Consider the following 25,791-nt stretch of genomic DNA (forward strand, 5'->3'; position numbering starts at 1 on the left):
CTTCTGGTTTCTTGATCTGTGCTGCATTTACAGCAGCTCCAGTCCCCTCACAAGCACAGCATGCAGCCCCCTTAGTTGGGTAGCACACAGTGAATGCTCCATTGATTGCTGGCAGGAACATAGATGAAGGCAGCACATCCAGGCTCAGTGCAAAGCACTTCCTTACTCCAGATCACATCAGTTAACACCTCTTCAGCATAAGGCTGTGGGACCCAACCCCTCCACCCTGAGACCATCCCACCACATAAATTTTCCATACGCACTGAAATTCAGGCTTACCATCCCTAGGGCAGGATGGGGGAAAATTCCACCTCCAGAGAACATTTGCTGCTTCAACCACAGATAGGCTCCCATGTTTTATACCTTACCCTTCCTCCTCTGATTTTACAACCTCTGCCCCTAGCGTTTTGGGGTTTGGTTTGTTTTTTGAGAAAAGGATGCTGGCGCCATCCATTTCCTATTCAGGAAAGCAGTCAGCAAGGTCATTGCGCAAGGGACATAATGCCAGAACCCAGCACGCCCTTAAGTATACCTGGGGGCTTGATCCTCATCACACTAACGTCTGGTCACAAGGTGTCACTAAGCAAATACACAGCTGGGACCCTGGCTAGAAGGGGCTGAACATGTTCAGGAGGAAGAGGACAAGGGGAGAAGACTGAATATTGCTCATGCCACCAAGGCCAACAGGACAAGGATAAGCAGTACTAGGAGCCTTGTACTACAACACAAGATTTCTATTTTGCACAAGTTGGGAGAACAGTGAGGGGTGCCCATGCAGCAGTCAGAACAAATGGGGATAGGAGGACAGCAGCAATACCAGCCTCACAATCAGTCACTAACCACCACTCAGGGAACGGCTGCTGAAGCTGCTAATCTATATGTTCCCTTGTGCCTAGTCCCTCCAGCTCATACAGCTTCCCTTGGACATTCAAGAGCACATGTTGGTCCTTAGACTTAGTCAGCTTCATAGTCAGCCTGGTACAGGTGCTGCAACTCTTCTCCCAGCTGTGCCCAGAGCACAGCAGCTGAAAGCCTTGGGGCTGCAGAGTCTAGAGCCTGCAATAATACAAGTGCAAGGGCTTGTCAGAAAGTAAGCACAGTTCTGCACTGAACATGGAGCACAGGTGAGGGACAGGTCACCCAAGAAACAGTCCAGTCACCAAGCATGCCTCACACATCCCCATTCCAAAGGGCAGTACCCAACTGCCACGGCCATACCCCTTGCTCCTCTTGCTGCATATGACACCAGGCCTGCCTTCTCAAGGCAATTTCTCCCTAGTGCTGAGCAGAAGCAGCCATGGTGGGGAAGAAACATTAGGAGCATCAGAAAGAGGTTGTGTGGGGAGTGAGCAGCATGCGTGTAAACGAGCCTGTAACGAGTTTGTAATATGCATGTGTGGCGCGGCCTGCGCAGCGTCATCACAATGGCACAGGCACTTTCCCGCCTCATTGCCTCCCAAATGGATTTTAAATATCATTCCGAGGACACAATTATTTAAAACGCTGAACTAAACACTCGCTAATGGGAAAACGGCGTGTGGCCTGCAGCAGCCATTCCTCATGGGGCCACTCTGCCCATGTCATCCTCTTCTCCAGCCCCACACCCTGCATGGGGCCACATGGAAGCATCCTCCTCCCACTTGGAGGCCATGCAGGGTACTACTAGGTAACTGTCCTAAGCCCAGTCTAATACATATTGCTTATATGAGAAGACACTTTTTGTCCCTATCCCATTTCTGTCAACGGGCTCCAGAGAAGCATCCTGCCCTGTCCCAAGCTCCTCAGTACCAGGGGCACCACGAGTCAGTCACTGGGAATCTAACAGTCCCTGTCCACAGCTCCATACACAGGTACCAGGAAGCACCTTACCAGACAGCAGGTCTTTCAGTCTCCCCCGTGTGTTTGGCAGCCAGTAATACAGGGCTATACAAGGAGAACACATTATAACAACGGGCATCAGAAGGCATCCTTGTTCTATGGCCCTGGAAGTGACAGATATCAAATAAGACTTACTTTTTCACATAACTTATGCATACCTCCCCCAGCCCCACTATAAAATCCCACATAGAGAAGACTAAGGAAGGCAGCATTATTGTTGGCTACATCCAGGACTCCAGAGTGAACAAGAGTGAGAAGCGAGAACAAGGAAACAGATATTTGCAACAACCCTTGCTGCGGAGAACACATCCTTGGAGCTGTTCTCCATCTACCACAGACCCTCAGTCCCATTACAGTTCTGGCAGCGTCAGGGATAACAGAGCCTCAGGCAACAATGTGCGTGCTCACGGGGTGTGTCTGACCTTTGTTCATCACTCATCTCCTGTTCTCCAGGCAGGGATTCTGGGCCACCATGAGTTATAGACTCAGAATTACTGATACTCAGAAACAACAGCCTACCTCAGACCAAACCAGAAAAGGGAAGGGACATAGATCAGCACTGTCCCCACACACCAGCAGCTGAGCACAGAGAGGATGAGAGTCCCTTGCTGGAACCCCGACTGCACCTTAGAGGTTCATACTTTAACAGCTTTAGCATTACCAGAGCTATCCATCACCAGCTCATTTTCCTCCAAGTGCTGAACCATTCCTGCCTACGCTATTTGGAACAGTGTCTAATGATGCACCAGAGCAGCCACCTGGCAGCACTGCTGCCAAGCGACATAACATGGGAAGAGAAATGCACACAGGTCTGCACACTGGCGCCAGGCTCCATAGCCCAGAAAGTTCCCTCCCCTCAAACCTGCACCACTCATCACAGACCAGAGAGATGCTCTGCCTCACAGTCCCCCACCCTGTGAAGGAAAAGAGCATGTACTCTTAAGCAATTGTTCTCTTACAAAGAGGAAGAGAGAGAACACAGGCAATACTGATATTTGTATGAACACTTTGATTCAGTTTGTCACACTATATGTTCTTTTTGAGGTGTTTGAAGAATGGACGAATGCTGGGGGGGTGTGGTGTGTAAGATTGTTTCTAGCCTGTGGGCACATATAGCTTGGTAAGAACAAATCAGATGGATACAGACATGGGGCCAGGGACATGCCACATAACAGCGCTGCAGTGTTGCAGCACTACAAACTCACTGTGAGACTTGCAAGGACACAGGCAGACCTGGAAAAAAGACAGACTCACACAGACCAAGGCAGTCCCAAGACACTTTGGAACAGTGCCTGCATGGGCTCTGAGTTAAGGTTTGCTTTTTACTGCAACCCAAGTACTTCTGGGTTATTCTTGCAGTGACCAGTTTCTTGTGAATCCTTGCTGGTTGCCACTGTCTACCCACTCCTCCTAAAGTGACTTCGTTCAGATCTCACCTGACCCACTAGAGCCATCACAGCACAAACAGGTCATGGAGCCACAAGTCCAGTCCGGAAGAAGCTGAGCTGTGGAGCAGTCCTCTCAAAAGTTAATCCATGCTAAGCATGCAGAATGATCCCTCAGGAAAGGAAGACTGTGTCTGACATCCTGTGCAGGTGTATTGGGGCAGCTCCACAGGGAGGTACTGTGGGGAAACAAGCAGTATGATTCCTGCACAGTGAAAGACGAACCTGCGCCCATGTGGAAAATGCAAAAAGAGACAATCTAGGCAGGTTTGGTGCAGAACTCACCATTCTAAGGGCAACCATCTCCTTCCGCCTCTCAAGCCTGGTGTATCTGCACTGCAGGCTGCCCTTCCAGATCTGTGAGGAAACACAGGGATGTAGTAAGAGGGATAAAAGGCCAGTCACCAACTCTAGCCTTTAGGCAAAAAAAAAAAAAAAAGGAGGAGGGCACGTGCAGGAAGACATGAAGCAGGATGCACAAATTACAGTATTGGAGAACCAAGCACCTGCACCACTACAGCCTTACTCCACTTGGGCTCACCCAGTGCTAGATGCTCTACCAGACACTTCCAGGAGACAGCTGCTCATCTCCCCATAAATCAGCACCTTACCCACACAGATGGCCAGTTATCTGCTAAGAGAGCCAGGGTACCAGAGGGAAGTTGCACAGTCCACAGACAGCATGCTTGGAGCTGGGCAGTACCCAGCTCCTGCCCATGCAGCAGAAATATTTGACATCAGGTAGTCAGAGAGAACCACCTCCAGGGCAGAAGCAGAACTGCAGTTCCAAACTACTCATGAGCACTCTCCATCCCACAAAAAGCATGACTGCACATCCTAGGGCTAGGGAAATGGGAGTGCTGGTGGAAAGAGCAAGTAAACACAGACACTGTGGCCTAGGGAGCAATAGAACAGACGGGGCAAGGAGATGGATGGCTCACCTTCTAGATGCAAACGGCAGACTGCTCACAATCCTGCTCTTTGGCTGGACTCTCCCAGACCTGCCTCCAATGCTCCGCATCCAGCTGGGTCTCCCCCATGAGCCTGGCTCACAGGCAGCCCTGACACAGCCGTTCTGCCACCTGCACCAGCTGCACAGCCTCTCCCCACAGCACAAATGGCCACAAGGCCAGAGGAAATAAGAGAAGTATAGCCCTGTTGGGTGAGATGCTGCTCCAACACCTGTGCTCAGGACCAGTTCCAGCTTGCAGGCAGGGCACTATAAAGAAAAGAGCACTCTTCAATGCTGTCCTACAAAGGGAAAGGGAGTACCCAGTACAGTCTCTTCCCTCCCTCCCCCAGCCAGTCCCACACCATAGCAGCAGGGCTGGGACCAAAGGTGATATGCTCAGTCCCAGTTCTGCTGTCTCCTGTACTGCCTCTAGGACAACCATGTACATCTTGTCTGGCCCACACTACTGAGCCAGACTGACCCTGATCAGACAGATGCAAACACCTGTCAGCTCCATGGCTCACAAGACTCAGCATCACCTCACAAACCTTGTTAAGTCCAGGATTGCTCCACATACTGGCACCTACCACAGCTCTGGTTCCTCCTAACACTCCTACCCTGATTTGTACTGCCACCAGAAGACCTTAGAACCAGGCATCTAGTCCCAATGGGAAGCTGGCAAAGGACTCTCTCCACCCATAACATAGCCCACAGCTTTTCTTCCCTCCACCAGACCCTGAGGTGCCCCCTCCATGCAGGAACCCTGGGACAGCCCTGCACCTGAGGAGGTGCTGCACTCATGGGGCAGTCAGGCTGTCCCACCACAGCCCAGGAGGTCACAGCCTCCACCACCACTGGACACAGCACTCACTCAGCCTCGGGGGCTCCATGTGGACCACTGTCTCAGACAGCATCTGCTAATGCCCTCTTCAGGGCCCTGACTCACTCACGCAGGAAACACCTGGGGATATGAACTTCCCAGTCAGCCTGAGCAGAACCAGACAGGGCCAGTCATTAACATGATGGTCCAAGGCAGAACACAGGAGGCTCAGTCCTAGCCCAGTTTATAGCCCTGCAGGACAAAGTTGTCTTTTCAAAGCCACTGGAAGCAAGAAAATTAGGTCCACAAGTCCTAGAAAGAAAATACCCTTTGTTTCTCCTGTCAGTCCAGCTCCTTTTACACTGTTTCTTCCTCCCCCACCTGAAAGGGAGAAAATTTTCACCAGGAGGAAAAGACCCAACCAACCAACCAACCCCACAACCCACCAGAAAAACCAAAACACTTTGAAAACTTTATAAAGGCAAGAAGAACCCTCTGCCCACTGCTAGCTGCGCCCCACTGACACAGGGATTTTTAGCAGTCAAGAACCTGACAACTGAAATAAGGAGTTTTGAGGACAGTGGAAGAACCCACTCTGCTTCCCAGATGACCCCAGCTCTCCACAAGTATGCCCTGTAGTCTCTGCTCCTATTTGTATATTTTCAAACAGCAGCTGCTCATCCAGTCCTACCAAACAATCCAGATGGCTACAGTTCAAACTGCCTCACAATTTATGATGTAAAGATTAATGATCTGTGTTTATACATTTATTTGCTTTTTTAGTTGCATAAGACTGAATACAAACTCCTGCAGGACTCCACAGGAGGAAAAGAGTCTCCATTTATGGTGTCTGTCAACAACTTACTGAGAACTGGATAGCTCAGAGAAATCAACCTACTCTTGGGTGCTCTATAGCTGACATAATTTTTAGAAAGATTCATTTTGGCTTTAATTAAGCTACAAGTCTGTGATGTTATCAGTCAAGCCTGTGATTCGGTAAAATAAGATACAATTTACATAAACCACTTCAATAACTTGTGTTCCAATCCCTTAATTTATTATCAAGCAAGTCTTAGAGCAGGTTTCCTTTATTTTGCCTGGAACTAATTCTGAGCTAACTGACCCACAGATAACCATGCTATTCCTCCTTTCCCAGAGTAAAACATGTTTCCTCCCTGATCCTTTACTTACAATTTCCTGCTAGTCCGGTACTTTTTCTTTTTTTAAATAAATACCAGCAGACCAGAGAACCCCAAACCACTCTTTTCCAAAACTAGGTAAAAGTTTGGACATACTGACCTTGAAGCAGTTTTCCCATCTAGCTGCTATAACAGCTTTTTTTTTAAACCTACAAATGAACAAGAAGTAGCTATTTTTGTTTTAATAATAAAAACCTTCAATTAAAAAGAAAAAATTTTATTAGAAAATATTAGATGGTATTTCTGTACTTACTGCATACTTTTTGTTGTTGCTTTTTATACTTAGACTCTTGTATTCATTCCTCTACTACATACAGATGCTTTTAATCTCCTTCATGAGTACAGTCAGGTAGTATTGCCCACTTACCATTTACGTTACACCACCCTCCAATGTCCAGTTGCATGTTTCTGTGAAATGGGTTTGATTCCCAGTCCAACTTTGAGCCCCCTTCGTCAACAGGTCCCAATTCTATAAACATCTGACAAACTTTTAGAAACCATTTTTTCTTGTCCCCCACCTTCTTGAAACTAATTTGACATAAATCTTTACTTACGGTTTTCCTCCTTTGAGGTGCAACATCATTAACACAGAAGCTCTCCATCTGGTCGTCATCTTATGATGAGGACAAGACCTTCATAGCAACCAGCTTCAAAGGCCAGTGGCTAGCTCACCCTTATTCACTGCAAAGGGGCAAGACTACAGATAACTTATTTGAGCTGTAAAAGGTTGTACTGGAAAACTGCAGAATATTTAGGTGCTGCAGTGACTTCACCAGTTTCTATTAAGCTTCCAACCTGCGCTCCCCACACTGAGGTGCCCCTGTAGCTTCCTTGAAGAGGAGCACATGAAAGGTAATTCAACCAGTACCCTGTGATAAGCAGCAACAGATCCGTGCTCAATCCTCTTTCTGGGTTGCTAGTTGAAACCAGTCCAACACACCCCCAGGTGGGCTAGATCGCGGGCTGAAAGCGCTTGCAGCAGCCAGCAGCACGCCAAGAGCACGCTTCACCTTTCTGAACTCTTGCATCCTTCCTGCTCCAGCTTGCATTAGCTATTTACGCACTTACCCCTTAGTAAACACCCAACCCGTTCCTGAAGAACGGCACACTTTTCCTCTCACCAGCAAAAGCTCCCGTCTGCTCTCGCTCCTTACCCCGGCTGGAGCCCCGGAGACATCCCACCCCCGCGGAGGGCTGTACTTCCCGTTCTTCTCCCTGTGCCTGCAGCTGCAGCCGGGGCATCCCCCGCCGGCCAAGGCTGCGGCCGCTCCGCGCCGAGCCGGCAGCGGGAGAGGGCAACAGGCAGGGTCGGAGCAAGAGCCTCTCCGCACCCCCCGCCCGGCTCTGCGGGCACCGCCGCCGCAGGCCCGCGCGCTGACCGGCCCCCCGCCCCGCCAGGAAGGGCGCGCTGCCCCGCTGGGCCGCCCCGGCTCCCTCAGCCGCAGGGCCGGCGGGGCGCTCACGACCAGGGCGCGCAGCCGCCAGTCCAGCGCTCCGCGCCAGCGGCCCCGGCTCCCACCCTAGCTGCGAGGGGCGGCCGCTCAGCGCCCGGACCCGCCGCCAGGCACCGGCCCGCCCGCGGCAGGAGGCGGCGGGCTGCTTCGCCCCGGCACCGCGCAGGCCGGGCGCGGCCCCCCGCGCGGCAGGGCGCGGGTCCGTCGCCATGACGACGGTGACCACGCCCGCCCCTCTCCCCCTCCCGCCCCCCCCCCCCCCGGGACGGCGCCATGACAGACGGGGCGCGGTCAGTGCTGCAGGGTTTTATTGGGGCCCGGCGGGCGGGTCACTTGCTGCTGGTGTACTTGGTGACAGCTTTGGTGCCCTCGGAGACAGCGTGCTTGGCCAGCTCGCCGGGCAGCAGGAGCCTCACGGCCGTCTGCACCTCGCGGCTGGTGATGGTAGAGCGGTGGTTGTACTGGGCCAGGCGCGAGGCCTCCGAGGCCAGCCGCTCGAAGATGTCATTGACGAAGGAATTCATGATGCTCATGGCCTTAGAGGATATGCCAGTGTCTGGGTGCACCTGCCAGATGGTAATCAAGCACTGTCTCACACACCTATCACCCTGGAGGGAGTCAGGGCCTCAGTGCCCCCAGAAAAATGAGGTCCCCCTTCCCACCCCTGACAGGGCACCCTCACCCCAAAGGGACCTACAGCTGCCACCCTGAGGGTCTTGAGTTGCATGCCACTTGCATTAGACCGCAGAGAGGCCCCACACACTACTACAGTGGCTTTGTGATTACTCTGGCAGGACCATCTGCACAATCCCCTACAGAAAACAAAGCTGTAAGCAGGGAAATGCCCACATGCTTCAAGTCCTGCCTACAGGCTCATGCAAATGACTTCTGCCTAGACAACTCATAGGCACCTCAAATTTCTTCTTCTGGTATTTTCTGTTGTGGGGATGAGAAAGATTTTAATACTTACTCATAGGGCCAACAGCAGCTTTTCTTGCCCTATTAATTTCTAGTCAATTATTTCCTTAGGCAGAGCCATGCACTAGAGCTTTCCTGGAGAGAATTCTCCAGGAAACCCTTTCTGATCTACATCTACCTCTTGCCTCCTACTCTAAGAATCCACACACACACCTGAAGCTCAGCTGGAGCTGCCCTGTATACACACTCACTCTTTTTTTCATCTCACTAAAAAGCAGATTTTCCTTCCTCTTTGTAAGGTCAACATATAATGGGCAGAAGTAACTTTACATACAAAGCAATTTCTAGCAGAAAAGAAACATTTACTCACCTGCTTCAGTACTTTGTAGATATAGACTGAATAGGTTTCCTTTCTCTTAGGCTTCCTCTTAGATTTTTTGTCCCCAGAGGTAGAAGCATGACCACGCTTCTTCCCAGCTTCTGCACTCATCTCTACTTCCAACAGAACAACTAGCAGGAGCCATGGGGCTGGTTATATAGCAAAGGCAGCAAGCAGTACCTCACCTACCCCAGGTGCAGCCCCCAAGGACCATGACGAATACACATCTGTGACTGGTGATTCCACTTTCCACTAAGTGAAGGGCAAAGTGGAATCATCCAGATTTCAAGCTGGCCAAAAGGAGAAAGGGCCTGAGAAAAAGTTTGAGGGTAACATGGGCAAAGAGGCGGACGTGAGCAGTAGTGTCTCATTCACATGGGGCAGAAGTGCCAGAGAAGAGCTATTCCCAAGTCCATCCAGGGTTTTGGTGAAAGGAGGACTCCTGCTTTGGTGGAAGGGTGTAAATCAGAGTACTCAAGGTGTTTCTTCCAGAATCACATGGGTGGAACCACTTACGTGCTATGGAACACATAATGCAGACAGTGGAGACTCGGTAACTGGAGGGAACATTGGTCTAGTGACAGAATGATAGCACTGTAAACATCCTAACAGCCACTATTCCTCCCACTACCTCAGCTAGCCTGCTCTCGGCAGTCCTGCCTGCTACACACAACAGGGCCTCAAAGGACAGAAGGGAGGCAGTGGGAGGGGAGGGCTAACACCCTTGCTACGTATCTGATCTATCTTGCAAACCAGGGATCACACTAGTGAGGGTAATTATGATGCAGGAATTACACTAAGCCAGGAAAAAAAGTGCAGCAACACAGTAGAGAGGTGAACAAAATAGAAAAAACTTTCTGTCCTTTATGTAGAAAGGGAAGCTTTTCTCTCAGCAGGCACCTCAACAGATATTTCATAAAAGAGTAATACTAGTATGTACCTTTGGGGGAGGGGATGCTGGTATCTCTGCGCTGCCCTGCACACTGTCTCCTGCTCAGGGGCACACGTTGTACTGGCATATCCTTAGCAATTCACATCTTCTGAGGACTGAGTTTGAGAGACCTACTCATCAGACACTCTGCCAAGCTTGTACAGCCAATAGTGTTTCGCTGAGTTTAGTTTTATTCTAGGCCTGTCCTCGGGGGAGGCACCTGTTCACTCACCCCTAGTGCAAATAAACATCACAGTGACAAACGGGGTCTAAGTATCACAGAAGGGCTTCTTGCACCCAAGAACTGAAACATTAGCGATCAGGTGGGACAGGCTGGAACAGTCACATCAGCACATTTGTGAAGGGGAATGGGCTTGGACATTGAAGATATGGGGCAGTGGTATCCTTCTGGGAATTGAGTGGCATATTCTGTGATATTGAACAACATCAAGAGATGTTGGTGGATGACTCTTACTGGCAATAAGGAGTAGGCAACATCACTACTTCTGTTTTGTAAGAGGCCATGCATCGATAAGGAACAGTGCAGGGCTTTCCCCACTGAGGTACATTCCACCCATCCACTGATTTACAGAGCTATAAATAGCTGAGGTCTTTGTGTTGGGGGAGACTGTTCACTGTGACTGGAACTGTTTTACCTTTTCCACTGGTCATAGCACACAAAGGCTTGCTCGTGCTAAAGGAGCTGTTAACCGTTGTAACTCTCCACAGCTGCAACTGTGTCTGGTGCTGGCAGTTACACACACACACATTGTTTTTCTGACAAAACGTTTGGTTAGAAGGAAGCCCTTTGGTGGACAGGGAGCAGTGACTGGTCACTCAGAATTAAGCACAGGGAGCCATTATATAGCAAGGGTGGAGGCTCATCCACTGAGTAGTGTAGTCAAGATCGTTGGGCCGGAGCCAACGGTGTGAGATTCAACAAGGCCAAGGGACAGGTCCTGCCCTTGGGTCACACCAACTCCAGGCAACGCTACAGCCTTGGGGAGGAGTGGCTGGAGAGCTGCCTGGATGAAAAGTGCCTGGGGGTGCTGGCTGACAGCCACCTGAACAGGAGCCGGCAGTGTGCTCAGGCGGCCAAGAAGGGCAACGGCATCCTGGCTTGTATCAGGAATAGTGTGGCCAGCAGGAGCAGGGAGGTGATAGAGCCCCTGTACTCGGCACTGGTGAGGCCACACCTCGAGTACTGTGTTCAGTTTTGGGCCCCTCACCACAAGAAGGACATCGAGGTGCTGGAGCGTGTCCAGAGAAGGGCAATGAAGTTGGTGAAGGGTCTAGAGAACAAGTCTTATGAGGAGCGGCTGAGGGAGCTGGGGTTGTTTAGTCTGAAGAGGAGGCTGAGGGGAGACCTTATCACTGTCTACAACTACCTGACAGGAGGTTGTAGCGAGGCGGGGGTCGGTCTCTTCTCCGTAGTAACAAGCGCTAGGACGAGAGGAAATGGCCTCAAGCTGCGCCAGGGGAAGTTTAGGTTGGATATTAGGAAAAACTTCTTCACCAAAAGGGTTGTCAAACGTTAGCACAGGCTGCCCAGGGAAGTGCTTGAGTCTCCATCCCTGGAGGTATTTAAAAGAAGGGTAGACGTGGTGCTTGAGGATATGGTTTAGTGGTGGACTTGGCAGTGATAGGTTAGCGGTTGGACTTGATGATCTTAAGGGTCTTTTCCAACCTTAATGATTCTATGATTCTATGATTTGGGGAATTACCTTCTGCTTCCCTAGATTGCACGTGCGAGAGGCTGTCCATTTTGGAAGCTGTATGCTGGGCTTGACTCATCCTTGTGCTATTTTTGTAGTGTATGGATCGACTTACAACACAAAGACAAGGGAATCCCACAACCCAGCACTTGAGGTAGTATCTGCCACTTCCGGCTGTAGCTGTGTTAGAGCCAGTGTCACTTTTAGAGCAAGAGTAACGGTATAGAAGCTCTAGGCCAGTTCTTTCACAAAAATTATCATCCTAGCAACGAAGAAGCAGTTAGCATAGTTTACCTAGATATGGTTTTGCTTTTGTGCATGACCAGAAAAGCCATAGCTGAAACAGCGCAAAATGCCACTGCCCCAGCTAGCAGCTCTCTCTCTCACAGAAATCAGTACTCCAGGACATATGCCTGCCACAGCTGCTTCAGTGCAGTCTAACAAGCTGTCACCACAGAACAGGTTTAAATCTAGGATGAAATACCAGACTGATAAAGCACATATATATATATATATATATATATTAGTTTATTCTGTTCTACAAGTCCTGGCCTACTAACTGACCTCTAGTGCAGTGACAGCTACTTCTGCTTTGAGCATGTACCTGTGGTACTTGTTTGCCAAATCAGAGACCTGTCTGCAACCACCAAGTCCTCATTTTGCAGCAGCAGACAGCTAAACACAGCTCTCTCCTCTTTGCTATATCAGCTATGAGAGTTCTCCAACAACTGCCCATCATGCTGGCTGCCATCCCAGTGTTCCCATGCTCTTCTCAGGATCTACCATTCCCAAAGAACTCAGTGTAAGATTATATCCTGGATTTATTAGTACCACCATAGCTCTCAAATACACAGATCTGAAATGTAGTGGCAAGAGTCGTTGTCAAATCTTTTCTAAGAATAAGAATGAACAGCTCTAACCTCAGGCAGGACTTCTTGACCTCACCATTCTCATAGCTACTTGGCAACCCTTTCCAATTCACCAACACCTTTTTAAAACCTAGAGAGCAGAACAAACAGACATGCATTCATCTGTTCTTGTTTCAACTTTTGTGACACCAATCAGCCTTTACACCAATTACTTATCTGTGGGTTGCTTTTACCCCATCACTGTCTGTTAACTTCTGAGTACTACACAGAGATACTCGTTTAAGTGACTTTTCAATGCAATGTACACTTTTCTGCAGAACTAACTTGAACAGCATTTATACTAATCTGCATTATTTTCTCAGAAAATTCAGGTTTTTTTCCTCTCAGATCACTGCTAAAAACACTGAAAAACCTCAATGTGCTGCACCATCTACTGGAAGCATCTCCCACAGTGACATTTGTCCTGTGGATGACATGCAGTGCTTCTATAGCAGCAGTCATAACCTGGATGGTCCCTTTGGAAAAACACAAGGAAATACTCTACTCAAAAAGTCGGAACCACAGTCGGCATCTGAGAAAGTATTCCAAGAGAGTACAGCTACTACATATTTGCCCTATTCTTCTATTTGCCTGTCAACATGTACTGTTGGAACAGATTATTGGGCTACATGAACCTTTCACATGACCAGTGCAGCCATTCTCATGTCAGAAGAAGTTAAAATGGTAACTCATGATCATAAGAAGCTATTTGGTTTGATATGCTATCTTTTTATTTAGTACCTTTAAACTGTTTTAAAAATACATTAAAAATGTGTTTAAGTCAAGCTTCTGTGGCACAGGGTGAGGTTTAAACACCAACTTTTCTAAATATTTGTTAAGAACAAAAATAAATGTTAAACTAACTTTAGTTGATTAGTCTTGTTTAGTTAAACCTGCAAGGACCAAATAACTAATTCATAGTCCAAAAATCCTAAATTACTGAGTCTCATTATTAGACCCATAAAATGCAAAGTTAAGGAAAAATCATACACCTAAGCCACTCTGTTGTGGAGAACACATACTGGTGTTTTAGAGATCTACATTGTCTCTTAACTTGCAATCTTCAGAACCCTTTCAAGGGATACATGTCAACAAAGGTATGTGTATCTTGCTCCCCCTTCTGTCACTAACTGGAAAACGCAGTGTTCACTCTGGATTAGCAGTGGTTTCCCAGGTGTGAGGATTCTACTCACTGCTCTGTACCTCCAGAGTTCAGTACACACCACTTCATGTATCCCACAAGTTCTGGTCATAACTTTGGTAGCACTGAAGAACTGAACCTTCACCCCAGAAGGAAGGGCTCTTGCATCCTTACTCAAAGCTCAGCACTAGCTGATGTGCCCCAGCATGCCCCAATAACTAATGCAGCTCACAAAACAAGACTGTTCTTCCCTCTTTATTGACTGGTGGATTCTCAGGCAGATCCATTTATTACACTGTTAAATAATAGTTAAAAACAAACCAAGGCCAGAGGAATCTGAAGTGAAGTATCTAAACTGAAGCAGAAATTGGGAAGGAAGAGGCAGGAGAAGCTGGGCTGGGGTCTCCACTTCTATATCGCTGCAGCTCTCACGCTCTAACTGCCACTGCCGTGACCCCAGACCATTAGATTCCAAGGCCTGGCTCAGATGGGACATCATCTAAATATGGAAATGGTTGCCCAAACTTAGCCAGATCAGGAGAGATGAGATCTGTCCAGATACAGAGGTGCAAGGCAAGTCAAGGGGAAGCAGTATTGCAGCAATCCTAGAACACAGCCACAGAGATAGCAGCAGAGTCCCATTCCAGTCGGCAGATGGGCGAGTCACATTGGCCACTGTCAGTCTCCACAGAGAGCACCTGACCGACTGCTCTAGAGCTCACACATTGTGGGTCTTTTTGGTGAGCTGCGGATCTTCATCCACCAGCTTTGACTTGAGATGTTCCTTGTAGGCGAGGATGTCGCCTTGCCACTTTGTGATTGTCTGCTTCTCACAGACCCAGATCTCCTGTGCAACCTGAAAGCAAGCACACGAGGAGAGCTTTACAGTATAGCATTTTATAATTTTACCAAAATTATAAAATTAACCAAGATCTACTCTTTGAAGTCTGGTGAGAAGAGTTCAATAACTTTCACACTTCAACTAAAAAAAAAAAACCAAACCTGCAGTGAAATTTCTTACCTTGTGTTTTCTGCATAATTTATACAAGATTCTAGAACTAAAAATGCTTGACGCCTCAACATTTCTCTTTTTGTACATGGACTGAGAAGAAAAGCCTTTCCTGCTAAATTGGGAATTGAAGAAAGTAGTTCTTGACCTGAACTACTTAGATATAATGCACCAAAAAAAATATTATACCTGAACTTGCAGACAAAGCTACAGCTGATAAATCAGTGCTTGACATTTGTGTGTACGTGGTGAAATTTCCTTCGCCTGTGCAGACTGAGTCGTAAAAAAATTTGCTCCAACTACTCTGGTATCATTTAAAAGAATCTAGTTAAGGCCTCCACAGTGTGTCATGATTTCCATTGAACTTATTTTTCACTTCTAGGTTTCTGGTTGGTTTGTTTGTTAGTTTTTTTCTTTCAAGTACGTAATGTTTTCCTAGGGTAGCTTAGTAATTGTTTCACATGACCATGGCAAGGGAATTGTGTCCAGCCATTTTTTTCGCTCACTCACACATCTTTTTGGGATAAGTAAGAGCCAGTCAGCTGAAAATACCTTGTTTTAATTACTTTAAAGTGTTAGAAAGGTGCTCTGACAAAATTCACTACTTTTCTTACCTGTTGGATGAGTCTGAAGTCATGGCTGACAAGCATCATTCCTCCTTCAAATTCATTGATAGCATCTGCCAGAGCGTCTATTGTTTCTATGTCCAAATGGTTGGTGGGCTCATCCAGGAAAAGCATGTGAGGATTCTGCCAGGCCAGCCACGCAAAGCACACACGGCACTTCTGCCCATCAGAGAGGTTCCTAATGGGGCTCACCTGACAGACACAGACACTGTTGGCAGCTCTGCAGGGAAACTTACAGACTGCCATCCTGACCACAAAATACTCAGATCTCACACTGTGCTTCCAGCAGCTACATGACACAAGAGGACAAAGTTTATCAGTCTTATACCTAGACTAAGCTTCTCTCACCAGCAGAATAAGGGAATTCCAGGGGCTTCTGAAGAAGGAATGTCCATAGCAAGACCCAGCTTGTGTTAAAAGTTCCTAAGGATAGTTAATTGAGGTCTGACTAGTGTTCACTGCATCCTGACACAGCCACAAATTCACTCTCAACTTCTGGAGCGACAAATGGGGACGCACAATGTAAAAATCAACGTTGAACCACAGTGGTGAGGACAACTCCTGTCATATGTATGATGTATCACATACAGGAGCATGTCATGTTTAGACTTAGAGTGATCCTACCCTCTTGTCAGAACCAAGTGGTCCCCACTCCCAGTTGAGAATGTGTTCTGGCATTTCTGCCTGGTATTCATCTCAGAAATAAGAGATAAGCAAACTAGTTCAAGTTACAACTGAAGTATGCTTGAGTCTTGCACTACGCAAAGACTTGTCTTCTCTTCACCCAGGTTCTGAAGAGGTCACCCACTCCAACCCACATATTGGTGCAATGCAAAGCAGTTCCTATGAGCCATGGGATATTTTCTTCTCCAAGTTCAAAGACAGAAATAGAAAAAGCATTTTGATACTGTGATGTGCCATGTTGCATACTGCATCACACCATCAGACATCAGTACAGCAATTGAAAATGCAGCAGCTCTACTTCCCTAATGAGCAAAAAGCAAACCTCAGCAGCTCATACTCACCTGCTGCTTCCCTGTCAGACCATATCTGCCAATGATTTTTCTCATCTCCTCCTTCTCCTTGATCTCTGGATAGCATTTCAGCATGTACTCCAGGGGTGAGAGGTCTAAGTCCAACTGCTCTTGCAAGTGCTGACAGAGAAGAAAAGTCAGTTTCAGGCTGTTCAGGCCACCCACTTCACGGCCAGAAGTACTTCCCCCCCTTATACCCCCCTGGTACCAGCTGAGCAGCAGAACACAAGAGCCAATAACCCCACTCACAGTATAGCCACTGCACTGAACACAGTGCTGCTACAGAATAGCAGGCTTGTCCACCACCAAGCACAAGGCAACCACCTCTCCCATAAAATGGGAGAGGCTAAACAGAAAGGACAACAGCAAGCCTCTTTTCAGGGTAAGAACATTTGCTAGACCCCATTCAGCCAACAGAACTGTCCCTTCCCCCATCTCCAGGCACAGAAGGCAGCAGTGGGAAGGGCCTTAGAAGTAGAAATAGAGGGGCAAGATTCCTCATTCCTGACAGCTTTTTCCTCAGCATTTCACATCCCTGTGGCTGCTGTAGGGAGTACCTGGTGGTATCTGCCGATCTTCACGTGTGAGTGCTTGCGAATCATCCCATCCGTGGGCAGCAGCTAGAAAGAGAAGAAAAAGCATTTCACCAGGAAATCCCTCCTTTTGCTCTATGCAAGAAATACAGAATCCAGCCATCTCCACTCTGGTACAGGGGAAGCAGCCTAAACATAAATGTGAGAGAAAAAGTCCTATATTGCAGCAAGACTTTAGGATTTCCAAGGCCTGATTGGGGTGCTCTGGCAAATAAGTGCAGCTTTGTTGAAGACTTCCCCATGAATAAAGGTTCAGAACAGAGCAGACAATGTAGGGAGCATACCTCTCCTGTAAGCAGTTTCAGCAGTGTTGACTTTCCGGCTCCATTGGGTCCAACAAGAGCTACACGGGTATCCAGGTCAATCCCAAACTCCAGATTATTATAGATCCATGGCTGCAAACCACAAAAATCATAACACTTATTATGCCTTTCCACTACTACCCAGAACCTCCATGCTGCACCTGCAATGCTCTGTCCTCAGCAGACTCAGCATTAACACTGTGAAGAAGTTTGATTCACTAGTCATATAGAATCATAGATTGTCCCGAGTTGGAAGGGACCGACAAGGATCATTGAGTCCAGCTCCCATCCCTGCACAGGACACCCCAAATTCACACCGTGTCTCTGTGGGCCTTGTCCAAGTGCTTCTTGAACAGCATCAGGCTTGGTGCCATGACTGGGGAAAGAACTTTTCCCTAACCCAGCCTAACCCTCCCCTGGCACATCTCCCTGCCATTCCCTTGGGTCCTGGTGTTGGTCACCAGAGAGCAGAGACCAGTGCCTGCCCCTCCTCCTCCCCTCGGGAGGGGGCTGCAGAGTGCCATGAGGGCTGCCCTCAGCCTCCTCTGCTCCAGGCTGAACAACCCATGGGACTTCAGCTGCTCCTTGTACGGTTTCCCTTCTAAACCCCTCACCAACTCCATGGCCCTGCTCTGGCCACTCTCCAGTAGCTTTATACCCTCAATGTCCTGCGGCGCCCAACACTGCCCACAGCACTCAAGGTGAGGCCGCCCCAGCGCGGGGCAGAGCGGGACAATCCCCCCCTCGCCCGGCTGCGATGCAGGGCTCGGTGCCCCCCAGGGCACAGTTGGCCCCCTGGGCTGCCAGGGCACACTGGTGGCTCGTGTTCAACCTGCCATTGACCAGAACCCCCAGCTCCCTCTGCAGAGCTGCTCCCCAGCCTTGTTCCCCAGTCTGTATGTATATCCAGGGTTGCCGTGCCGCGGGTGTAAGATCTGGCACTTGTCCTTGTTAAACTCCATATGGTTGGTGATTGCCCAGCTCTCCAGTCTGTCCAGATCCCTCTGCAGGGCCTCTCTGCCCTCGAGAGTGTCAACAGCAATATACTGCAGCCTGATCAGGAAGCTTGGCTAAAAGCCTCACACTCCCAAAGAAGGCAGGGATAACCTATGCACACTCCCCATACTCACCCCATCCTTGGTGTATTTGAAGCTGACATTCTGTACCATGATGACAGGAGGGGGGATTTTTCCACAGGGTGGGAAATAGAACGACAAGGTCTGTTAATCAGAATATCCACTTGTTAGATACGTTGGAACACAAGACAATCCTGTTATTCTGGTATAACCATGCCTCACTACAAACATCATCTCTAGACCAAGATGCCAGACTGTGACTTTTTATGATCCCCTCTTGCAATTCAAAGATTTATTCTGATCAGTTGCTTGCAAGCTCTTCTGCTGGCTAGTGAGTCCCTATTTCTTTCCCCTTGAAGATAATGTGGGCTTATACTCTTCAAACAAGTAGGAGTTGCTCTGAGCATCCTCCCCCATCTTCTCCAACCCTTAAACGTTCATTTCTGATTTGTGTCTGCAAAATAGCCTTATTGATATGACAATTCCCCTCCTCTACCCTAGAAAATTACTCCTCTTTCCACTCTTCAGCATTACACTATCTTCAGTACAGTCATCCTTGGTATCAGGAAGGGTACAGCATTCTTGCTCCCAGCTGTGTCAGCCATTCCTGCTATCAGCTAAAGATCATTGTACTTATCTAGCCCATGTTTTCAACACTGATCTCTAGATGCAATCCCATGTCTGATCCTACCTTATCATTCACAACTCTCTCTGTCAAGCCAGAAGCCATCATTTTTTGAAGGGTCTTCTCTTTGCTCTGAGCCTGCCTGGCCAGCTTCGCACTACCATGACCAAATCGTGCAATGTAATTCTGCAACAAAACAGAGTTAGCTGAAAGCCACAATAACAAGGTTGAGGAGGTGCAGGGATGCTCAACTGCTTGGGCAGAAAGATGTTCATGCCACCAGGCAGATACCTTCATATGGGCAATCTGATCTTGCTCCCAGTGGAACCGCTTCATTTGATTTTCTTCTAGTTCCAAGCGAGTCTTCACATACTGATCATAGTTTCCCTAGAAAGAGACCACAGAACATCAGACATGCCCCAAAGAGGCTCCTCTGTTTTTGCCAGTTGCGCAGGGCACCGTTTACTCACCGTGTAGTACTTCAGTTTGCGGTTGTGCATGTGGATTATGTTGGTGCAGACACCATTCAAGAAGTCCTGGGAGTGTGATATCAGCACAAGGATACGTTTGAACCTGTGGCACCACATAAGTTATTAGAGACTAAGCTAGGAGAAGAATTCTTGCTCGTTGGCCCTGATGGTGACAAAGGATTTACATGCACCAGATCTCTCTTGCCTACAATCAGATTAAGAAAGAAAGATAACAGCCTTGGAGATGCTTTAGGAAATGTGGAGTAAAGCAGCTGCAACCAGCTGCAGTAAGCAAATACTGCAAACATCTTTCATTGTGTTAAAACACACTTCATCAGACAGTCTTCACCCGTCTTCACAAAGAGTCAAGAGCTGGCTACACATGTGGTAGACGACTAGCGCTACTGATGCAACTGACTCCACTAGCATCACACTTCTAAGAAGTTTAAACCTTTGCGGCTTAGTTTTACCTTGATACAGACTACCACCTGTTAGGTAACACTATGCCTGGCTCTGCTCCAAATCTGTAAAGTGACTGGTTAAAGCCTCCCAAATAGAGAGAGGTTGAAATTACTTTCTTAAAACATCTGACTTTTAAAGCAAGCATGCAAAAGGTTCAACTAACAAAGCTGATGGAAAAAACCTCTGGAAATGAAAAGGCCTTCTCATAATACAGTCCTTTTAATGCACAACCCAGACAACCTAAGCTTCATAAGTATTCCTAAGCTTTTTGCCTTAAGCCTTAACAATTTGCCTTTGTTTACGAAAAACAGTCACCCGAAGTGCTAGAACAAGATGAAACTGACAGACTCAGATACTACAGTTCTGTGAAAACAGAGGAACAACAGCAGAATATGAGCTGGAAGCCAGGTCTGGAAAGCACCACTGGTGTACACTACTGGTACAGCACATGGTGCTGGTACACAGGCTGCCAGGGCTATTCCTGGCTTTCAAGAAAGTAGCTTTAACCAGGGAGTACAAAACAGCATTTCGCATTTCTTCAGTGAGGGAGAGACAGGTTCTTGCCTTGAATTCATTACCCTCGCATCAAGAACCCTTCTGTAGACATGTGTAGCAGCAGGCACAAGAAGCTGTCACTGGTACTGCAATATAGTTATGTAGCCACAAGAACTAGAGAGAGTTGTTCCTGTATCACTCGCTCATGTGCTGACAAGATGTTCCAGCAGAAAAGCACAACCCATAGAAGCAGCAGACTCCTTCGTGCTTACGTTTTCAGCTCTTCCTCCAACCACACACAGGCATCCAAGTCAAGGTGGTTTGTGGGCTCATCTAGCAGCAGCATGAAAGGCCGAATGAAGAGGGCTCTGAAAGAAGAGGGGAGATGACAGCATAGGCTAAATGCAGGGAAGCCAAAGCCTCTCGGCTCTGCTCTGAGTTCTCAGAACTGTGTATCTGACTCTGCAGAGTCAGGAGGAAGCAGGCATTCTCCCAGGAGGTAGTAGGCAGTATACCACTCACCTAGCAAGAGCCACCCTCATTCGCCAGCCACCACTAAAGTCCTTCAGCTTCTTCCTCTGCATGGCTGGTGTGAACCCCAAGCCATGAAGGATACGTGAGGCCCGTGCTTCTGCCTTGTCAGCATCCAGCTCCTCCAGACGTTCATATAACTCCAAGAGTTTCTCACACTCCGCTGAAAGAGAGCCTGCCTGTCAGCACTTCTACCAATAAAGGGCTCTCAGCTGCACCTTTATACAGCTGGGAAAGCTCATAGTCCATCTGCTTTACTGCTATTCAGCCCCCTCCATTCCTAAGCCTGAAACACTCCTTAAGAAGCTGCATGGAATAATTTCATCCAAGCACGTGTAATCCCACAGGACTTTTCAACTAGTACAGGGCACCTGAGGGAAATAAAATGTAAAAACTCTGCCAAGGAACCCAAATAAGACCTTTTATTTGGTGGGGAGGGAAATGGAGGAAATGTCCCTTGTCCACAGGGACTCCAAGAAGCTTTACCATCTTCATGAGCCAGACGTTCTGCCTCTCGTTCTAACATGGCCCTCTCCGTATCCACCTCCATCACACACTGTAGAGGGGTCTTATCACTGGGAGGCATCTCTCGGGTCAGGTGATAGATGTCAATATGCTCTGGGATGGGTACTTCTCGTTTCCCAATAGCTGACAAAAGCATGGATTTCCCTGTGTGCAGACAGACACTCCACAATTAATTGTTGGATTCAGTGAGACATAATGTCACAGAGAAACAGACAAGATGCAGTCAGATCACACTGATTCCCTCCCTTTCCAACCCCAGAAAATCCCTGGGAATTATTCTGGCCTCTTAGGCAGGAAATTAGAGACACAGCAAAGCCTACTGCCTCACTATGAGGCTGCCCTCCCAGCTAGGGCTCACCACCCCAAGGACAGGATTGAGACATGAAGAAGCTCTTTAGAAACCACTGCAGCTCAGGCCTTGCCTGAATTTAGGGAGCTTTCTCTCTGCTGTATAATTTCTGCTGTCTAGCCAGGTCTGACATCTGTTACCAGGACCCCAGACTCTAAAGACTTCTAACATAGGGGAAACTAATGCACTCATCACTAGAGAACCTAAGTGTTTTCCTGAAAGTTAAAACAGCTGGTCACTCTTACTAGCTCTTCTTCAATTACACCCATATTCTGCATGTCTCCATGCAGAGCATCACCTTCTCCAGGGATTGTACAGTTGTTTTCCCATTCAGGCCAAACCACATACTCCCTACTCCTCCATACTGTGCAAGGTATTTGACCAATAGCATCAGCATTGGGCTTGTTGACACTGCTAAACAAATCCCACAAACAGAAATCAGACAGATCCACAGATCTCAGACGTCTCGCCCAACTCTACACAGAAACAAGTTCAAATGCACAGTCCAAGGCCAGAATGCAACCTCGTACTTCTACCAGCAATCCTAGCAATTCCTCTGCCTGGGTGGGGAGATGGGAGAACGGAAACTGCCATGTCCCAGCCATGTCTGTCTAACAGCATTCTTTCTGGTTTCCAGCATTTACCACCTGCATCTGTCCAGCTTCTCAGCAACATGGAATCTCCACTGAGCTCCAAGAAGCCCATGTCACTGTGCCCCACAGCTTACCAATCCCATTGAGTCCAATCAGGCCATAGCGCCTCCCAGAGTTCAGCTCAAGCTTTGTATCACTCAGCAGTTCCTGGCCGTGGAAGGTCAGCGAGAGGTTAATGATGTGCACATCAGTGCTGTTGGGATGGGAAGCCAACACTCCTGTCACAGCACGGGCAGCAGCTTTCTTTAATTCAAAGTCCTCCAGCTCCTTTGTGAGGGCATCCACCTCTATATGCAGAGAGAGAGACCAGAAGCGTTACCAATACAAGGGAAGCCATAAACCAACAGGCCCAGTACCACAAAAAACAACTCCCATGTCCCCATTTCTACAGAAATGTTGAGAAGACCCAGATGCGATGACACTCGGCTTTTCAGCTTAGCAAATGGATATATATGGTCTAACAGGAACTTCCACTAAATGTGGGAAATGGGTGGAACTTCCACCAACCTGCTCTCTAAATAAAATCTGACCATTAGAACTGGCTGAGCAGCCAGAACAGCTCACCTGTTATCCAAGTACAACAGGACTAACCCTCACTGCACAAAGGACTGGGGTCAGAAGTAAATTTATGAAGTATTGCCTGAAAGTTTAAGGAAAGGGCTGGCTAGAAGGGAACTTGGCTAGAAAATAAAAGGAGAGCTGAGAGGGAAAAAAGAAGCAGCAGCATTGGAATAGGCTCTACTAATTTTTTGAGAAGCTAATATGTCCATACGCATGCCCCTCTGTTCCTTTCCTCCTACAGTACGAGTAAATCTTTCCTGTCATGCTGGTCTTCTATTGCAACCCTGAGTTATAGCCCAATTTTCACTCCTTGGTGATGCACTGCCATTTAAAGAAGAAAATGGCACTGAGGATCTCAGCAACACTCCAGCTGCTCAGAGCAGAGACCTGGTGTTCAGGGTGTTCATGTTCAGGCCAGTGAGAGATAGCACCCTGGCTGTCAACATCTAGAGCTCCTACAAAATCACTGCTATCACCAAGGCAAACGCACCTTAGCCAAGGAGCGAAAAACACCAACTGCACGGACATGGGACCCCCTTTGAAAGCACAGGCAGTGCAAGACCGGTTACATAAACAGGCAAACCAGATGAGTGAAAAGCGGGGCAAGGCAGTTTTATCCTTGATGCACAATTATTTCACAGGGAACTGCCAGTAAGAAACACGCACTTACCGACCCACGTAACCTGTGCTCTGATGTTTGCACTGCTTTACTAACCTCCCTCGGCTCCCCACCTCAGCTCCTCAGCAAACCTCGCCGCCGGAGCCGGAGCCCACCTTCCCTCACCGCCGCTCGCCCACCCCGGCCCGCTCCCGCAGGAGCGCCGCGCCCGGCCCGGCCCGCCGCCCCGCGCCGCTCCCGAGGCTGCGCCAATAGAGACGTGCTATGCAAATGAGCCACTGGAGCGGACGCCGATTGGCGGGCTCGGGCCGGGCGGGCGCCGAGTCCCCGCCCAGAGCCGGCGGCGCCGGGGCCGGGGTCGCCCCGCCGCGGCGGAGACACGCGCCGCCCGCCAGGCTGCGGGGGTGGGCCCGAGGCGCGCTCAAGCACTGGCAGGGCCTTGCCAGTGCTCCCAGCCCACCAGCACCAGCGCTCAGGAGCATGCCCGGGGACCGCGGGGGCACTGGCAAAGAGCGGGCTCCTCGGGAGACCAGCCCCTTCACCTTGCCCGCCTGACCCCCGTGCCTTTGGCCGCCCTCGGTCTCTGTGTCACCGAGTGTCTCTTAAAGCAATGTACTGTGGGCTGAGCCTGAAAAAAACTTGTGGGCCCAACAGCCTGCGGGTTACCAGGTGGGCTAAAGTAAGGACAGAAAAAAAACCCCAGCTCCCTCTCTGAAAGCTTTAGCTTGGCTATTTCCTTTAGGGAGGTCAACAGCTCTTTGTTGACAAACTCTCTTTCATTAACAGAGCCAGACTCTTTAGTTTCTGCAAACCAGATATGTCCCAGAGAAACAGGTGAACAGAGGGTCATAGCAATATCAGTAAGAACAGTAAGAATTCAGGCACTACAGTGATTCCTGCAGCAGGGAAAAAAAAAAAAAAAAAAAACAAAAAACCACCCACACAAAAAACCCCACCACAAAAAAACCCCAAACCAAAAACCAACTCCAAACAGGTCTGGGCATCAAATATGAGAAGATTGGGTCAGCATCTGTTTGAGAGGGAAAAGACCCCACCAGCACCCTCTATCTTTACTCTGCAAGCCTCAAGGGAGGGCCTAGGGAATCCTTCACCTGCAGTTTATAAGAGTCACCACAAATTTCTATAGGTGTCCTGCTGGCTCAAAGGAGAGAGACTGGCCGTAATGTCAGACACTGCAGCTGGCCCAGTTCACTACAAGCCCCTGCCTGCGAGGTATCTCACCTGAAGAGCAACAAATGTCCCAGTTTACTAAGCCGTTGGCACAACCGAATGTGTACCATCCTGCCCACGAACAGGCCCTGTCCGGACACTCCCTGCACCGGAACACACGGGGCTGCCAGGCCGGCCCCCACCGAGGGCACCCCGCCGGGTGCGCCGGGGCACCGGCAGCGCCGTCTCCTGCGGTGCGCACGGGCACAAGCCGGGCACCCGCCGGCGCAGCAGCACCGGCGTTATGGCGGAGCCGCCTCTCACCTGGCACTGACATTCCGTTGGCCTCCGGGGGCCGGACCTCCTGCGGCTCCGTCCCAGCATCGCCGTTCTCCTCCGGGGCCCGGCGCGGCCTCTGCCGGGCCTTGGCCGCCTCCTTCTTCTTGGCCGCCTTCTTCTTGGCCAGGTCCGAGGGCATGGCGCGGCGGAGGGGCTGCAGCGGAGATGCGACAGGCACCGTTATGTCGCGCCGATCCGGCCCGCCCCGCCCCAGTTCCCCGCCTCGGCGGCCCCGCGCGCCGCCCGCCCCGGCCCGGAGCACGCGGCGCCGCCGGGCCCGGCCGCCGGCTGCCCACCCGCCCGCCCGTTAGGCTACCCACGCCGCACTGCCCAACCCAGCCCAGCCCAGCCCAGCCCAGTCCTCTTCCTCTTCCTCCTCCTCCTCCTCCTCCTCCACCTCCTGCCCCGCCGCGCCGCGCCGCACCGCCAGGCCCGACCCGCACCGGCTGGTCCGCGCTTTCCTTCTGTCGCAACAGGACAGCTGCTACCGCGTGCGCACGCCCCACCCCCCCCGGAACAGTGGCCAATAGGAGTGCGAAGCGTCACCCGCGCCGGGCTGTCGCGCGGCTCTGGGAAGCGGAGTCCGCGCTCCCTCCGCCGGCCGGGCCGGAA

The 25,791-nt window shown here is 49.5% G+C and overlaps 2 protein-coding genes and 1 long non-coding RNA gene across 7 annotated transcripts; all 3 read right to left on the bottom strand.

Moving 5' to 3' along the window:
* Positions 1–1,875: 1,875 nt before the first annotated feature.
* Positions 1,876–7,915, bottom strand: LOC135312186 (uncharacterized). Of its 3 annotated transcripts, XR_010371837.1 has the most exons (7): positions 6,849–7,915; positions 6,395–6,443; positions 5,423–5,476; positions 4,265–4,542; positions 3,609–3,680; positions 3,315–3,502; positions 1,876–1,982 (listed from the first exon to the last, which is right to left on the bottom strand). It is a non-coding gene; the product is annotated as an uncharacterized LOC135312186 (long non-coding RNA). The 3 variants fall into 3 exon arrangements; XR_010371835.1 differs by lacking the exon at positions 1,876–1,982 and having other exon boundaries at positions 2,883–3,502; XR_010371836.1 differs by lacking the exon at positions 1,876–1,982 and having other exon boundaries at positions 2,883–3,502; positions 6,395–6,429; positions 6,833–7,915.
* A 162-nt stretch (positions 7,916–8,077) lies between these two features.
* LOC104042524 (late histone H2B.L4) lies at positions 8,078–9,156 on the bottom strand. Its single transcript, XM_009501987.2, has 2 exons — positions 9,037–9,156; positions 8,078–8,314 (listed from the first exon to the last, which is right to left on the bottom strand). Exons 1-2 carry the CDS (start codon positions 9,154–9,156, stop codon positions 8,078–8,080), a joined length of 357 nt encoding a protein of 118 aa, XP_009500282.2.
* A 4,823-nt stretch (positions 9,157–13,979) lies between these two features.
* ABCF2 (ATP binding cassette subfamily F member 2) lies at positions 13,980–25,759 on the bottom strand. Of its 3 annotated transcripts, none has more exons than XM_064445307.1 (15): positions 25,623–25,759; positions 25,165–25,333; positions 22,565–22,777; positions 21,450–21,632; positions 20,955–21,126; positions 20,705–20,800; positions 19,476–19,578; positions 19,297–19,392; positions 19,072–19,191; positions 18,435–18,524; positions 17,287–17,397; positions 16,967–17,029; positions 16,401–16,529; positions 15,364–15,567; positions 13,980–14,596 (listed from the first exon to the last, which is right to left on the bottom strand). In XM_064445307.1, exons 2-15 carry the CDS (start codon positions 25,316–25,318, stop codon positions 14,459–14,461), a joined length of 1,872 nt encoding a protein of 623 aa, XP_064301377.1. In that variant the 5' UTR covers positions 25,319–25,333; positions 25,623–25,759; the 3' UTR covers positions 13,980–14,458. The 3 variants fall into 3 exon arrangements, with proteins under 3 accessions (XP_064301377.1, XP_064301376.1, XP_064301378.1); XM_064445306.1 differs by having other exon boundaries at positions 25,577–25,679; XM_064445308.1 differs by having other exon boundaries at positions 25,604–25,677.
* Between the last annotated feature and the right edge of the window lie 32 nt (positions 25,760–25,791).

Source organism: Phalacrocorax carbo, chromosome 2, assembly GCF_963921805.1.
Source record: "Phalacrocorax carbo chromosome 2, bPhaCar2.1, whole genome shotgun sequence".
In the NCBI taxonomy this organism is placed as follows: Eukaryota; Metazoa; Chordata; class Aves; order Suliformes; family Phalacrocoracidae; genus Phalacrocorax; species Phalacrocorax carbo.